Source organism: Corylus avellana, chromosome ca3 (assembly GCF_901000735.1).
Source record: "Corylus avellana chromosome ca3, CavTom2PMs-1.0".
Taxonomy (NCBI): Eukaryota; Viridiplantae; Streptophyta; class Magnoliopsida; order Fagales; family Betulaceae; genus Corylus; species Corylus avellana.
The window spans coordinates 13855008-13870711 of NC_081543.1; the positions used below are offsets into that span (position 1 = coordinate 13855008).

General features: G+C 35.7%; 2 protein-coding genes across 2 annotated transcripts; one reads left to right on the forward strand and one right to left on the reverse strand.

The window, feature by feature from the left end:
• The first annotated feature begins 668 nt into the window (after positions 1-668).
• On the forward strand, positions 669-6240 carry LOC132174769 (protein NRT1/ PTR FAMILY 7.3). Its single transcript, XM_059586445.1, has 5 exons — positions 669-747; positions 914-1028; positions 3571-3788; positions 4088-4650; positions 4912-6240. The coding sequence occupies exons 1-5, from the start codon at positions 721-723 to the stop codon at positions 5780-5782; spliced, it is 1794 nt and encodes a 597-aa protein (XP_059442428.1). The 5' UTR covers positions 669-720; the 3' UTR covers positions 5783-6240.
• A 442-nt stretch (positions 6241-6682) lies between these two features.
• On the reverse strand, positions 6683-15434 carry LOC132174770 (pyruvate kinase isozyme G, chloroplastic). The gene is made up of 12 exons (XM_059586446.1): positions 15033-15434; positions 13429-13713; positions 12962-13127; positions 12060-12194; positions 11848-11958; positions 11629-11717; positions 11137-11199; positions 9890-10065; positions 8361-8463; positions 7979-8127; positions 7105-7213; positions 6683-7022 (listed from the first exon to the last, which is right to left on the reverse strand). The coding sequence occupies exons 1-12, from the start codon at positions 15255-15257 to the stop codon at positions 6909-6911; spliced, it is 1725 nt and encodes a 574-aa protein (XP_059442429.1). The 5' UTR covers positions 15258-15434; the 3' UTR covers positions 6683-6908.
• Positions 15435-15704: the final 270 nt, after the last annotated feature.

Below are 15704 nucleotides of genomic sequence, written 5' to 3' on the forward strand. Positions count from 1 at the left end.
TCTTCTTTTCTCTTCAGCCTCCCTCCTATCTAGGGGAGGTTTAATTGCCTCACCTACTTTAACTTTCCTCTCCTTCCACTTTCTTTTGACCTCATTACTCTCACAAATAAAGCATATTAAGAGTTTACATTTGTGAGTATATTTTAAAAAAAAAAGAAAAAAAAATAGTAATACTATTTAGTAGACTGTTATACGACTAACATACAACTGAGATGGCATGATAGTGAAAAATCAACATTTGCATCAACATGAGCTAATTAAAAGAAAAATCAAGTGTTGATTTTCACTGTCACATCATCTAAATCATATAACAGTCATATAACAGTCTACTAAATAACATTTATCATATTTTTTAATCTGCAAATGTCAAACTAATAACCCAATTAGAGACAACTAGGATATATATAAGAGAGACACCATTAAATACTGTGAAGCAATGCACCTTCCCAATCCCACCTTAAAATCAAAAGGTAGAAAATTAAGAAAGACTTCCAATGCCATTCTCAGTCCAAACAAATTGAGACATGAAAAAGTTTTGGATGATTTGGCATTTGGCTGTCCCTATTTTATTTTCTCTAAATCTCCACCGTCCATTCCACTCCCCCTTGCTCTATTTATACCTCCTCCCCCCTTCATTTTTCGTCCCAACCTCTACCTCTTCTCTGACACCCCCACATTCCTCTGCTCTCACATCCCCTGCAACTTCAAGCTCATTCATCAATGGCCTGCTTAGAGCTGTTCAAAGAGGTGAGTGAAAGCACTTCCTCTCCTTTCTCTATACCATAGCATGTCATATTTCTCTCTAAATTTTGTTGTTTATACAGAAAGAATCAATCACACTTGCATTCTTGCAAAGCAGCATATAGTTGTACGTTGTGTGATGATGATGATAATAATAATTAAGAATTTGCAGGCTAAGTTCAAAGAAGATCAAGAAGCATGCACTTTTGATGGAAGCGTTGATTGGCATGGCCGCCCTGCAATCAGAGCAAAATCTGGACGATGGGTTGCTGGAATTATCATACTTTGTAAGCAGCTTTTAACACATGATCGATGACTTTTTAAAAGGATCTTATTTAAGAGATCAGGGAAAGAGTTTAATTAATTTAATAAACAAGATTTCTTAGTTTTTTTTTTTTGTCTTTTCATGTTGTTTATACGATTTTCCCATTAATTTATCCAACCTTTTCGATGATCCCATCCTATTACAGAATCATTTATATATATATATATATATACAGAGTTCATCTTCATAGTCATTTTCAAAGTGGCTCTGCTTTTTTCCGACCAGAGAAAAAGGACCAGCATCCAACCTCCTAGTAGTATGGGTGCATTATATATCAGGCATATCCATCTTGTTTTTATTTGCTTAATCCCAACGCAATTAAAAGACCCATCATGCTCACATTCACATACAAATTACACGCATGCATGCATATATAAATGATGAATACAACATACATACATACATGTAGATGTGTGTCAGTGCATACATGCATCATGATCGAGTTGAGTGAGGTTTTTGTCCCTATACAATCCACCTAGATAAGCAGTTACAAAGAACAATTTTGATAAGAGCTCCTTGTTACCAAAGCACAATAAATGAAGGGTTTTTTTTATTTATTTTATTTTTGGGTGCAAGTATTCGGCACTGAAAACCTAACCAGGTGTCACAGCTTTGAGAAGTAGACGACATGCCTCTCTCTCTAGAGAGAGAGAGGGAGAGAAAGAAGGTGAGGAAAGCATGCATAAGAAGTTAGACATGGCTGACACGTAATCAGGTTCTTGATTTTGCATGACGTGGGTATTTGCCACGTGGCACTTGCTTACATTAAAGAAAGAATGCATGAAGTGATGAAAGTGATAGTAAAAGCCGAGCCCCCGCTGAGCCGCTCCTCCCCCACGTGAATTTAGCAACTCCTCCACTTTCTTGTCCCAAAAGAAAACAAAAACAAAAGCAAAAAGAATAGAAAAAGAGAAAGGAAAAAACAGAAAATCAAAGGTATAATAGAAGGTTGAGAAAGAAAGAGCTCGAATAAGTGAGAATATTGGTGCTTATTCTGTGTGTTGGTAAACGTGTGGATAAGGTCGTTGTTTGAATAATATAAAAATTTGAACAGTTTAAAATAATGAATAGTAAAGTTTATACGGTCTCAAATGCGAGATTTATCAGAAAATTGATCGAGTGTATGAGTATATATGTTGTGTGTTTGCCATATGTTTTTTAATTTGTTTCGTTTCAATCTTTTTAAAATATTTTTTCTATCAATATGAAAAGTAACCAATTATATGATTTGGTAATGATCAATTAATTTTACTTAACCCAATTTCTTAATTTTTATTATTTATTTATTTTTTTGAAAAAAAATTACTTGGGGGCCTATACCCTAAAAACTAGTCTTAATCACTTGTAAGATGTTTGGTCATCATAATATATTGGAAGGCCAAAATTATACCTTTCATGTACAGTAATTAAGACTAATTTAAAATTAGATGTATAAAATGTGTTCTTGTCTTTTTTTTTTCTCCCTTCACACATGCATGACATGCCCCACTATCTGGCTAATGAGTAATGACATGAAAAATCACTTCCATAAAGTATTAGTGGAAGAGGATTAATTAAAAAGATAGGGAAAATATAAAAAAAGATTTTACTTATGTCATTTGGAACTGAAATAGCTGGCCCTAAAGCAACTATTGCATGCAAAAGAACAAATGCTTTTTGCTTTATTACTCAAGGCAATAAGGATCATTCTTTTGTGCTCTTTGTCACGCTTCTAATTAAAAGGAATTAACCTAAAGATAGGTACCTCTCATGTACTTGTCAAGTTGCTAAAAATATATATAGCTTGAGTGCAAATATTTCATGATGAATGATATATGCTTAATCATGCAAACAAGATAGAACAATTAATATTTGGCAGATCAATATTTTGATCATGATTTATATGTACTTTCTAGTCATGCAGTATGTTTTTGTATGCTTGGAGAGGGTTGGCAACCTTCTCTTTTAACCTTTCTTAAAACTCTTACTACATTTGGTGCTTAGGGTGAGCCTGGAAGTTATTTTGAAAATGACTTTTTGACATCCTCTAGGTTTTAGTTAGGATGAATGGATGATTCCCTTTCTTCTGCAAAAGAACATAGCTTTAGGGTGGATACTCTGCTCTTTTCTTACCTTTTTTCAACAACTATTTTCTTTAAAGTAAGGGTTGATTAGATCTACCAATTTAACATGGTGAAAGAGTAGTATGATAGAAATGTGGTTTCTAGCATTACTCATTTCTTAATTTGCACTAAAATACTACATGCTACACCCTCATCCCAGTGGGCTGATGGGTAAAGCTGATGTAACAATGCCCGTCGGTCTTTAGATCATTCATTGTTTAAAAAAAAAAACAAAATTAAGGGCTAAATGATACTACCACATCAACCCCATAAGATAAAGCAAACCAAGCATATATACATGTTTCTTTTTTAATGTTCATTTAGGCTTAAATTTCCCTAGCCAAAGTAGTACTTCTTACTTTGTGTTCTGCTAATTATTTACTTGGTTCAATGATTCAACAGTGAACCAAGGTCTGGCTACCCTAGCATTTTTTGGGGTGGGAGTGAACTTGGTGTTGTTCCTGACAAGGGTCCTGCAAGAAAACAATGCTGATGCCGCTAACAGCGTGAGCAAATGGACTGGAACTGTCTACATCTTCTCTCTGGTTGGCGCTTTCCTTAGTGATTCCTACTGGGGAAGATACAAAACATGTGCAATATTTCAGCTCATTTTTGTCATGGTAAGCCTCCTCAATTTTTAATTTATTCCTAGACTAAAGCATCACAAAGAGAATGAGTGATAGCTATACAAAACACCGAGAATTTTTTTAAAAAATTTCGTCGTTTCACTTTGCGCCGAGAAAATTAACTTCTAGTATTGTGGGGGCGCAATGGAAACGCCGAGAAAAGTTTCTCTGCGCTTTTTTCCAAAGTTAATGGCGTTTTGAAACGCCCCTAATTCCCTTTTTTTTTTTTTTTTTGCTTTTGTTGTATGGTCTTCACATTCTCATGGTACCTATATGTGTGCATTCCATGACAGGGTTTGATATCACTATCACTATCATCATACCTCTTCTTGGTCAGACCTGGAGGATGTGGGGATGGAAAAACTCCATGTGGTACCCATTCAACCATGGAGATGGGGTTATTTTACTTCTCCATCTACCTTGTTGCTCTGGGAAATGGAGGGTATCAACCTAATATTGCTACATTTGGAGCTGATCAGTTTGATGAAGACGACAGCAAGGAAGGACACTCAAAAGTTGCCTTTTTCAGCTTCTTCTACCTGGCTTTAAACCTTGGAGAACTCTTCTCCAACACCATATTGGTGTTCTTTGAGGACAAAGGGATGTGGGCCTTAGGATTTTGGGCATCTGCAGGATCTGCCTTCGCAGCATTGGTCTTGTTTCTTGTTGGTACGCCAAGGTACAGGCACTTCAAGCCAAGTGGAAACCCTCTCTCCAGGTTTTGCCAGGTCCTAGTTTCTGCGGTGAAGAAATGGAGGTTCGAGATGCCGCCAACTGCAGAGGGCTTGTATGTTGCGGATGGAAAAGAGTCTTCCACAAATGGCAATAGAAGGATACTCCACACCCATGGATTCAAGTAAGTATAAGAGCACGATCATTGACATATAATTCAATCAATTTGGTTCATAATACTTGCCTGAAGATCCATCAAATTGCGCTCTTTTTCGTCGGTCCAGATAGCAGAACAGGGCATGAGATATAGTTTAGCCCCATCATACCTTACTTTTGGACCAACTTAATTGTTTTGCAATTTTCATGATGGGAATCCTGATCTTGTTAAAGTAATATTGACAAAACAACCAAGAAGTATTTAAGCTTATTTTCATCTACGTTGTAGGTTCTTGGACAGGGCAGCATGTATCACATCGAGGGATTTTGATGACAAGAACCAGGGCATTCATAACCCGTGGCGTCTCTGCCCAATTACCCAAGTGGAAGAAGTTAAATGCATTCTGAGACTACTCCCAATTTGGCTCTGCACCATAATCTACTCGGTGGTCTTCACACAAATGGCTTCCCTCTTTGTGGAGCAAGGTGCTGCCATGAATGCTACAATCTCAAGCTTCAAAATCCCACCTGCAAGCATGTCTAGCTTTGACATACTCAGCGTGGCGCTTTTTATCTTCCTTTACCGGCGAGTTCTTGATCCGCTTGTGGGAAGAATTAAGAAATCAGATTCCAAGGGGCTTACTGAGCTTCAGAGAATGGGAATTGGCCTTGTTATAGCAGTGATGGCAATGGTTTCTGCTGGAATAGTGGAGTGCTATAGACTAAAGTATGCGAAAAAACACTGCCAGCATTGTGATGGTTCAAGCTCCTTAAGCATCCTTTGGCAAATTCCTCAGTATGCATTTATAGGAGCTTCTGAAGTTTTTATGTATGTGGGTCAATTGGAGTTCTTCAATGCACAGACACCAGATGGGTTAAAAAGCTTTGGAAGTGCACTTTGCATGACATCTATCTCTCTTGGGAACTATGTGAGCAGCTTGCTTGTGAGCATTGTTATGAAGATCTCCACTGAGGATCACTTGCCAGGATGGATCCCAGGGAATCTGAACAAAGGTCATTTAGACAGGTTTTACTTCCTTTTAGCCGCCTTGACAACAGTAGATTTGGCTCTCTACATTGCCTGTGCTAAGTGGTTCAAGTGTATCAAGATGGAAGGAAGATTTGAGGAGAATGATGAGGAAAATGACTTCACTGCATAATCCATATGAAAAAGTACTTCAGCAAGACATATTATAAAGGCCTGCAGTACCAGCTTATATGAATAAGAGTGGGAAGGGGTAGCCACATAAACTGCCATGTGCCCCTGCTTGAAGATAAATGGAGTAAGAGAAATCCATTTTCGTCCAAGTGGTCTCTTACAAATTAAGTCACTTGCAGTCTCTTCTTGCTGTTTCCGCACCAAACTCAATTGAGTTTTTCTCTCCATGTTCTTGTAACTATATAGCTAGGCTACGTAGAGTTGGGTTTGAAGAGGTGGGTAACCTTTGGCTTTAAGGCCTTCTAGTTCTACCAACATCTTTCTCATGATTTGTTGGTCCCATTGCTACATGGGTGTAACATTTGCTTTCAGAAGTTCTAATGTAAAAATGACTTTGCTCTCTGCAACTGCAGAACATATCTGTGCATGAGAGCTGCTCTTTGGGCATTAATAAAAGCATCCTTTCCCCGCAAATCTATGTTTCAGATCTTTTAGTAGAAAACAATTAAATAGACTATGATGACAAGGATATGTATATTTTGAGAATGGTTACTAGGCATATGGGTGTGTTGCTAAACAATTAGTAATCTTTGTCTCAGATTATTTTCTCATATAAATTTTGAGGAAATCTAACCATTTATGCTCAGTAGAATACCTTAAAAATTGTAAGAGATCTTAATCTGATGCATATTGAGCTACCCAACTAGTAAGGAAGATTACTATAGAAAATGATTTTGAGTGTACAGAAAATTGTAGCATCACTTTAATTCAGGTGGGTCATCCAGCCAATGTAGCACCAAGAAGGTGAAAGAGAACCATCTGAATCAGAATGAAACTAACTGGTGGTAAGTAAATATGCAGTATCTATATGGCAGACTTGAGAAAATTGAAACAAGCATGGAAAATGATGACGTGGCACCTTATATATCAACCAAAGCAAACTTACGATTGCGAATATTAATTTCAATGGTGCACCTTTGCACTTATCTATAATTCTAAATCAATGAAAGAATTATTCTGAACTGAATTCCAAACAAGTACCCAACATTGTGGTTTCCAAACTTGTTAGATATTAGCTGCTCTAAACTAATATCTATCGAAGTAAATGCCTCTTCGCTAGAGCAAAATCAACCTTGGACCTTTCGAACTTGAATGTGGTGGGTAGATTCTACACGCCAGATTGGTTGTGCACCGCTTTGGACAAGAGTAACATGCTCTCCCTCCTTCAACAGACCCTTATCCTGAAGCATAGAATTAGAACATTTAACCCTAAGATGATAATTCAAGTATAAAATGGTAATAAGCAGCTGAGAAATCACTGACCACTAGTAGCCTGAGTGCCCTGGAGAAGGTCTCCTCTGCATCATCCGAAAACTGCATATATATGGGCATGACACCACGATAAAGCACCAACCTATGTTTGATCCTTTCTCTGCTCAGGATGAAATCATGTCAGATAGGTTTAAGAATCAAGAATGCATATGATCGCCATATTACACAGCTATGCCATTCTAATCAAATAAGAGTTAAAAGTTATTGAATATATAAATAGATACATTTTTGTTGGTGTTGACCATAGATTCTTCTAAGCCAAAAGTGCAGCTAAAACCTAGGCAGGTTTCACACGGGTCTTCTCTAATGGGACTGTAGAATTGTGGTGTAAATTTGTTTCAACATGGCCATTGTACATTACAGAGTCAAATAATAACAAAAAAGCCATTAGATGTTTCAAAGCAGAAACTTTTGATCCTGTCAGCCCTAAGGTTAACAATCCTATATGCTAATTGTGCCTTTTTGACTCTTATAAATTAAGCAATCCTTTAAAACAAAGTGTATAGCTTCTCCATAGATGCATAAAACAATTGATCAAGGCCAGACAAGTAATTCTTTCAGGACACATGCATATCTTCACAATGGAAAAGCCTGCCCTCGAAACAGAAAACATCCAGGCCTACCACCAGACTGAGTATATAAGTGAGCTTGGCTTAATCAAACTACAAGCATAATTGAATATCAACATGATACATGCACAGATGTCAGCTTGTCAATCATTCCAAAGTAACCAGATAAACAAATGCTTGCCGCTAGTACTGTAATCTCTACCAATATCAATGCTTTTATACAGGTTATGATCACATAAGAAATCAAGACATGTGACTTGAAAGAATATTCTACGTGAAACTGCAACTGAACTCACTCATTTGTGAAGGCAAAGATTGTTGAGGAAGGCTGATAATGGCTTAAAAGTATAGCCATGGATCCTGTTCTTGTGAAAACAATGATTGGAGTATTGAGAGTGTTGGCCATAGTCGTGGCATGGAAAGCAAACATTTCACTCATATGACTCTGTGAAAGAATGCCAACAACTTGTCAGATAATGAAAGAGAACTTAAACATGGATTTTAATAAGCAATAACTGAGCAACTGCCGCACAGGACCAAAATCCATTTTTTCAGTTCTCATTTAACCTAACATCATAAATCCCCAATACTGTAAAAGTAATATGTGAACCATATCCCTAAACTAACTTAAATGACACAAAAAACCGTCCATGATTTCTCATTGTAATGGATGCGTACCTTGTTGCCACTCAATTGATTTGGAGAAGTTGAGCTAATTGGTAGACTTGACTCGGTCCTTAAAGCCACAGTATGCATTACTTTAACAGCTTTCAATGGATACCTTGAGTCATTGTTATTAACATGCAGTTAACAAATCAATTTCAAATATGAAGGAAAAGAAAAATAAAAAATTCATTTAGAAGAGGATTAAAATAAAAAAAAAAAAAAAAACTCATACATTAAAAAGAGCATGCATGGTAAGAGAACCCCATTGATGTTTTTATTAGAGATCCATGTTTGGGCATATCTTCTTAGCCATGGAACAGTGAAGTGTATAACATCATTATGAAGGAAAACAACAAATACATAAACAAATGTATAAATGAACAAATAGTATCCCCACCCCCCACCCCCAAAAAACCCCAAAAGAAGTACAATAAGCATGGCCGTATTTAATAATGGGAAATAAATATAGCATGTCGTGAAATAAAATGGACCATAATATATGGCTCTTTCTTACATTCAAAGATAATAAAGTATCCATACTACCAAAATTATCAACAATTAATTTCAATCAAACTGACAAGCAAAACCAGAGTTCACCCAATTCAGAGGCCCCATAAGACCAACATGATCAACCTTAGATATAGATAGTCTGAGGAGTAAAAGTAACCCAAATGCTTCAATCCAAAAGCCAATGGAACACACAACGTTTTCAAAGAAAAACAGATTTGGCAATAGAAAATGCTCCCGACAACAACATAGACAACTGAATGCATTGTATGCCAGGTTTATCTTCCCAAAACCTGCTGGTCTAGTAGTTCAGATAGAATGAGTAGATGTATTCCATCCCTCCATAAATACAAGATTTATTTTCCTCCGGGATCATCCCAGAATAAGAGTTCATTTTCAAAGAGTGGAAACACTTTGCATTTTCATATACTATCCCCACCGTTTTTAAGAATAATAAATAAGATTTTCATTAGAAGTTTTCTACATCTAATATATATGCTAAAGGAAATTTTAGGAAGATTACTCTATTTTTTTTTCATTAACAATTGTGCCATTTAGAACTAAGAAACTTACTTTGGATTTAACAGATTGATTTATTCATAAAATCGAAAAGATGATAGGATGTTAAATATTCCTTATGTGGAGTCAAAAGAGTGGCATAAAGCACATCAAAACTTAAAACTAACCTATAAGGCACTCATAAGCACCTTGCAAAAAAGTAAAACATAAAACTGAGAGAATATGGATGAAAAATCTAGTTTCTATATTGATAACAAAAAAACCCTCCAAATATCAGCCAGCAGTCAAAGCATGAAGAACCTAATAAACCTAATCTTATCCCACACCCTTTTCTGCTTAAAGAAAACAATAACTGCACACAAGAAAAAACAAACCGAAGAGAAAAAAAATACAAACAAGGAAGGATAAATCACATTAAAGCAGCACATTCATCACAAATACATAATTTGAACTGCTATTATTATATGAACCAAAAATAATTACCGAGGCCAACATTTATAGACCAGCAAACTTACTTTCCATGGGCAGTTTCTCCTGAAAGCATGATTGCATCAGCACCTTCTCTTACAGCAATTGCAATGTCAGAGACCTCTGCCCTTGTTGGTGTAGGATGATTTATCATACTTTCCAGCATGTTTGTTGCTACAATCACAGGTTTCTCCATACCGTGACACCTTCGAATGATTTCTTCCTGTTTAATCATAAGATAGGATTTAGTTAAATGATGATTTAGAATACAGCATTAATCATACTTTATAAACTTCAGAATAATATAAAGAGAAACAAAATAATTACATTAAGACGTAATAAGGTGACAGATGGGTAGAGATAGTGATCCCATGCTCAATTATTTGACATACTAAGTATTATTAATCGTGCCTGCTTGATAAGATCAGAAATTTTAACACAGAAGAAAGATGAATTGTATCATGTAACAAATTCCGTCCATCATAACTGACCCCAGAGGAACTGATTATCCAATTAATTTAAAAGCACCATTTGGGGTCTAAAGTTACTTTCTCAATCTTTGTTTTCTGTTTCAGTACAATCAGTGTGCTAGGCCCAACGAGAGATGACACACAGGCCAGGAGACCTCCACATATTTAGAAGTTGATGCAGACCTCAGAGTTGTTTGAAACACACTTGGACCCAGGATGCCAAAGAATATGCTCAGAAGTAGAAATGAGATATATGGCTCTGTCAAGATTTTCATCAACTCTCGACATGCAATGGTTCAGAAAAACCTTTTCAAGTCCAACATGTGACTCAAATAAGGAATAGCAGAAGCCACATTACAAGCCAATTTGAGGCCCTGCTATATTGCTTAAATCTCAGCTCATAGAACCATACAAGACCAAAATTCAAGGTGAAATCCTGGAGCTAAACACCATCAGGATGTCAAACGTGCCACCACCAGTTTTTTTTTTTTAATATTTATATATATATATATATATATATATATATATATAACTTTTTTCTTTTTATATTTTATTTACAAAAGTGACATGTGTTGCCTTTTGATTAGGTATGATGTGGCAGCACGATTAAAAAATTAACGTAGGGTGGTCATAATGATCTATTTGATAACAATTAAAACCTTAATGAGTATATCGATAACATTTAAACCTAAAACAGTTATTTGATAAAAAGTCATATCTCAGGAATCTCTGGAACATTTTTCCCTAGTTTTAATAGGCATGTATTAAAAAACTTTATTTTGACTCTTTTGCATAATTATTCTGAATTATTAACATCAATTTACCTGCAATAAAGGAACATCCTCGATTGGCAGTTCAGCTCCAAGGTCTCCACGGGCAACCATTGCCTGTAAATTCAAGAAAACTAGTTAAGAAGCATCTAGGGAGCATGATATTAGAACAATTTAGGATCACATAAGAGATTGTTACTAAACAAATACTTAGCACCAACAATTTCTTTAATAAATAATCTATATATTCACTACATGAATGCATCGCTATGCTCTTATAAGTTGAATGGACTTGACCCAAGAATTCCACAGTGATATAAAATGAGATTCTAAATTCCACAGAAATTTTCTTTTTCCTTGGACTTTTGTCTCCCAAAGGCACTACTCTTTTTCCTTCCTAATCAGATTTATGCTTGAAGAGATCTCCCATTCAGTTATGTTTCTTCATTATCTAGACAGATAGCAACAAAAATAGCATATTAAATTTTCTCTCCTTGTATATTGTATGTAAAATAACTAAAATATCAAGAAAATTAGAAAACTAACCCCATCAGATGCTGAAATTATTGAATGAAGATTTGGTATAGAATCAGCACTTTCAATTTTTACAATCACATGAATATCTGCACTACAACCTAAAGAGGAGGTTTGCGATAATTCAGTCTACAGGTAAAAAATTAAAACAAATATAACACACACACACACACACATATATCCCAAAACAAACCCTAGGAATTAAAAATAAAAGACAAAAATTAAATTTACTTTTTAGGTAATCCTTCAACTCATGGACCACTCTAGCATCCTTTACAAAAGAGACAGCATAGAAATCCACTTGATTGTCCACCCCAAATTTGATATCTTCCCAGTCTTTCTCTGAGAATGACACACAGAGCAGATTGAAATGGTGAATATGAATACCAGAGATAGATGTAGACCTCAAATCAAGACAATTTACATTTTAAAGTGAAGATTACCTGTTATTGAAGGCAGAGTAGCACTTTTTCCACGCACATTTAGATGACGCCTAGATTTCAGTTCACCACCATCAACTACCACACATTTGACCACATCTTTTGTCTTTGACTTAACAGCTAAAGACATCATTCCACCTAGCACATAGACAAAAAGATATCTCATCAGGTCTAATGAACAGATCAGAAAAGTTGAGTCTTGCTTAAAATTAAAATTTCAGTAAATTATTTTTGTAAGGGGATTTATGTCTCAAGAACCAATGTCAAGAAGAAATTTAATTAATGTAAATCAAAATCACAGATTCTGAGATGAGACCTAATTTTCAGGTCCCTGCAACTCAATAAATCAAATATATGAAACAAAGGACTTTTTTTTTTATAAGTATATATGAAACAAAGGACTACCAACTAAAAACTAATGTAAGGGTAGCAATCCGCCAAATCATTAGACGACAAACATTCACCTATTCTGAAAAAAAAATGCAGTAAACAACTACTAGTGTTCTACAGTGTAAAACAGCAATATAGTTCAGTTCTTGCCCAGAAGTCAACTAATTCTAATCCCAAGAAATTGAGGTTAACTAGAAACCAGATCAATATAAATATTATTCTAGTTGTCAAATATGGCTAATCAGAAAACAATGATTGAGAAAAAGATGGATGAAAATGGATATAATCTACAAGCAGATCTGAATGCTCAAGCACTCTGTCAAAAAATTAATAATCTAGTGAGTTTCCAGAATTGAATTTTTCATCCTCTTTAGAGAAAACATTGATGATTCAAGGACTTCTTTACATTTTTAATAAGTATATGCGCAACAAACTCGGTATCAGATAGGATAACAACCCAAGATTCTGTTTACTCATGCACCAATTCAGCTCCCACGAGGGGCATCTATACTTACCATCAACCAGCAGTATGTCTCCAACCTCTACATCATTCACAAAGTCATCATAATTTACACTAACAGTGTCATCTGTGCTGACTCCTCTTTTGATAGTGAAGTTAAATTCCTGTCCCTCCTTAAGCAGAATTGGTTGAGGTACATCTCCACTTCTAACCTCAGGACCCTGCATGTAAAAAATAATGCATCAAAAACTTCAGGGTGTGTTTATTCCCAAGAAAAGAAAATGGAAAAAAAAAAATACATATGCATATACATATACCTATCAAAAAAAGAAAAAACATATACATATGTCTAAATAGTTCATGAAATAAAGAAGGAACAGATACTTCAAAAACAAAAATAAAACAAAACAAAACCTAAAAACTTGATGAAAATTTATTATCCATAGTTTTCAACATTGATCTACTTCAACTGTGGAAATAGTAACCGCAAGTGTGTAACAATGGAATAAGTGGCTAGCATACCTTGGTGTCAAGCATTATGGCTATAACCTTGTCTTCAAATTGAGCATTGTATTCTTTTACCAAGTCAATGGTCTTCTGGTGTGAAGCATGGTCCCCATGTGACATATTTAAACGTGCCACATTCATTCCGGCTTCAGCCAGTTTCCATATCATTTCACGTGTGCTTGTGGAAGGACCAATTGTACATACTATCTTAGTTTTCCTTTGACCATTCGAAGCTATCCCTTCCTGACCGAGAAGAGGGTAATCACTAGACTGAAGCTCAAATGGAGAGTTCAACTTGTCCTGGAAAAAAAATTAAAAAAAAAAAAAAAATGAGCATTGGAAGGTAACAAATTGCAAAACAAGGAAAAACATTGAATAAGTAACATATTGGATTAAAACAATCTCAATCCTGCAACAAATGTGTCTACATAAGCATAAGGCACACTGTATAAGAGAATTGTATTTGCAATTAGTAGGAATAAGAAATTACAGAAAATTTGTTCCTAACTTAAATCATTAGTTTCTTCCAAATATTGCAAATGTTGACCAAAATATAATTTTTCACTGAATTGATATTTTTTATGCAAACTTGTTTAACCCCGCCACTTCACCAACGCTATGTTTGGTTCAGTACAAGGGCAGAGGGGAAAATGCTTATAAATGGCTTGCCCCTTGTTTTTTTTGCTCCACATAGCTTTCTATAATAATCATATATAGAACACTGTATCCCTTTCTCCTCTTGTATTTATAATGAAACAAACCAAGGGTAAAACATTCCACTTCTTGTCCAGGTCTGGCTCCACATCTGAAGACAAGATAATTTTTTTCTCCAGAAAAACTCCTAGATTCAGATGGCATCATGCAACTTTATACATGATGCAGCGGCAACGAAGAAAAAATTCCAACAAAAAACATGGCTGGAACATCAATAAAAGTGAATTTTAAGTGTTCAATCAACATGGAAATTATTAAAATATGGCCCACTGCTGGTTACTGATGTGAAAAGTATAACTCAACGCTACCTAATTATCCATGAAAAACAGTAATTAACTCCCCAGAAAAAACTACTTAACACTAGTCAGCAAGTCTGCATGAGTAGAGAAAATAATTGGCCGAAGCTATAAATTTTTTTAAGGAAACCATTACGTTCACCCTACATTTGGTTGCCAAGAATCGCAGGGAGAAGAAAGGAAAATTCTAAATCTAGTGTCATTAGGATCACCTAACTAACGCTAGAAGGGTTGTCTAGAGATTTTGTATTAGAGAAGGCCTTTGCAATATCAGGTGCCATATAGTGAAACCTCTATTATTCAAGATTCTTTCTCTGTGTTTCCTACGCTTTCTCGGTAACAAAACAGAGTAAAATTATATCATCCAAATTTCAAGGAAACTTGGCTGCCTCAGCTCTTGAAAAATCAAAAGCCCATGATTCAAAATGTTTTCCATCTGCCGCTTTAGTTCCCCCAATAACCAAAAACCGAAAAAAGAATACCCACAATTCAAAAGTCCAATTCTTCGCTTTTCCCATACTTTCCCAACAACCAAACATAGAACATCACTAAAAATCAACCACACCCCAAAAAACCCAGATACAGAAATAGCAAGAAAGCAAAACTCACAGCACCCAGAGCACCATTTGGAGAAGTGAGCCGGCCACGCTGACCCTGCTCCGTGATACTCATCGATCTAACAGAAAAGATTTGCTTCCGAAAGCATTTCCTTCTTGGCACTTCCGACTGGAACACAAAGTCGCTCAAGTGCTTGGAGGCTGCGAGGCGATCAGAGGCCATAATGGGGTCGGGATTCGGCAGGGACATTCTCGTGGGAAAATTGATCGTCGCCATTGGAGAAAGCTCGAGAGAGAGCAGAGCAGAGGGTGGCGGAGAGTTCTAAGTGACAAAATAAAAAGAGTGTCGTGTCTTTGTGTTTGGCGTGCGTGCAGGAGAGAAGGAATGCGCGGACGAGGACGAGAGAGAATCTCGTTGGAACAGTTGGACTTGTTCCCTGCGTCTCTCACTCTGTTTGCGTCTCTTAGCAACGAAAATATCAAAAGAACAACCTTTAACCAAAATTAAAAACTTTATAAATAAATTATATAATTTTTTGAGAATTTTGAATAAAATCTCTGAGAAAAAAAAACCAATTATACAATTTCTTCACAAATTTGATATAGCAGAATATGGGAAGAATAAAGAAAAGTGTAATTTCTAAATAATTTTGTAATATGGTTAATAACTTTTTTGGTACCTGAGTTTTAATGTTTTTATTTTTTTTCTTAAATTTTAAAAATG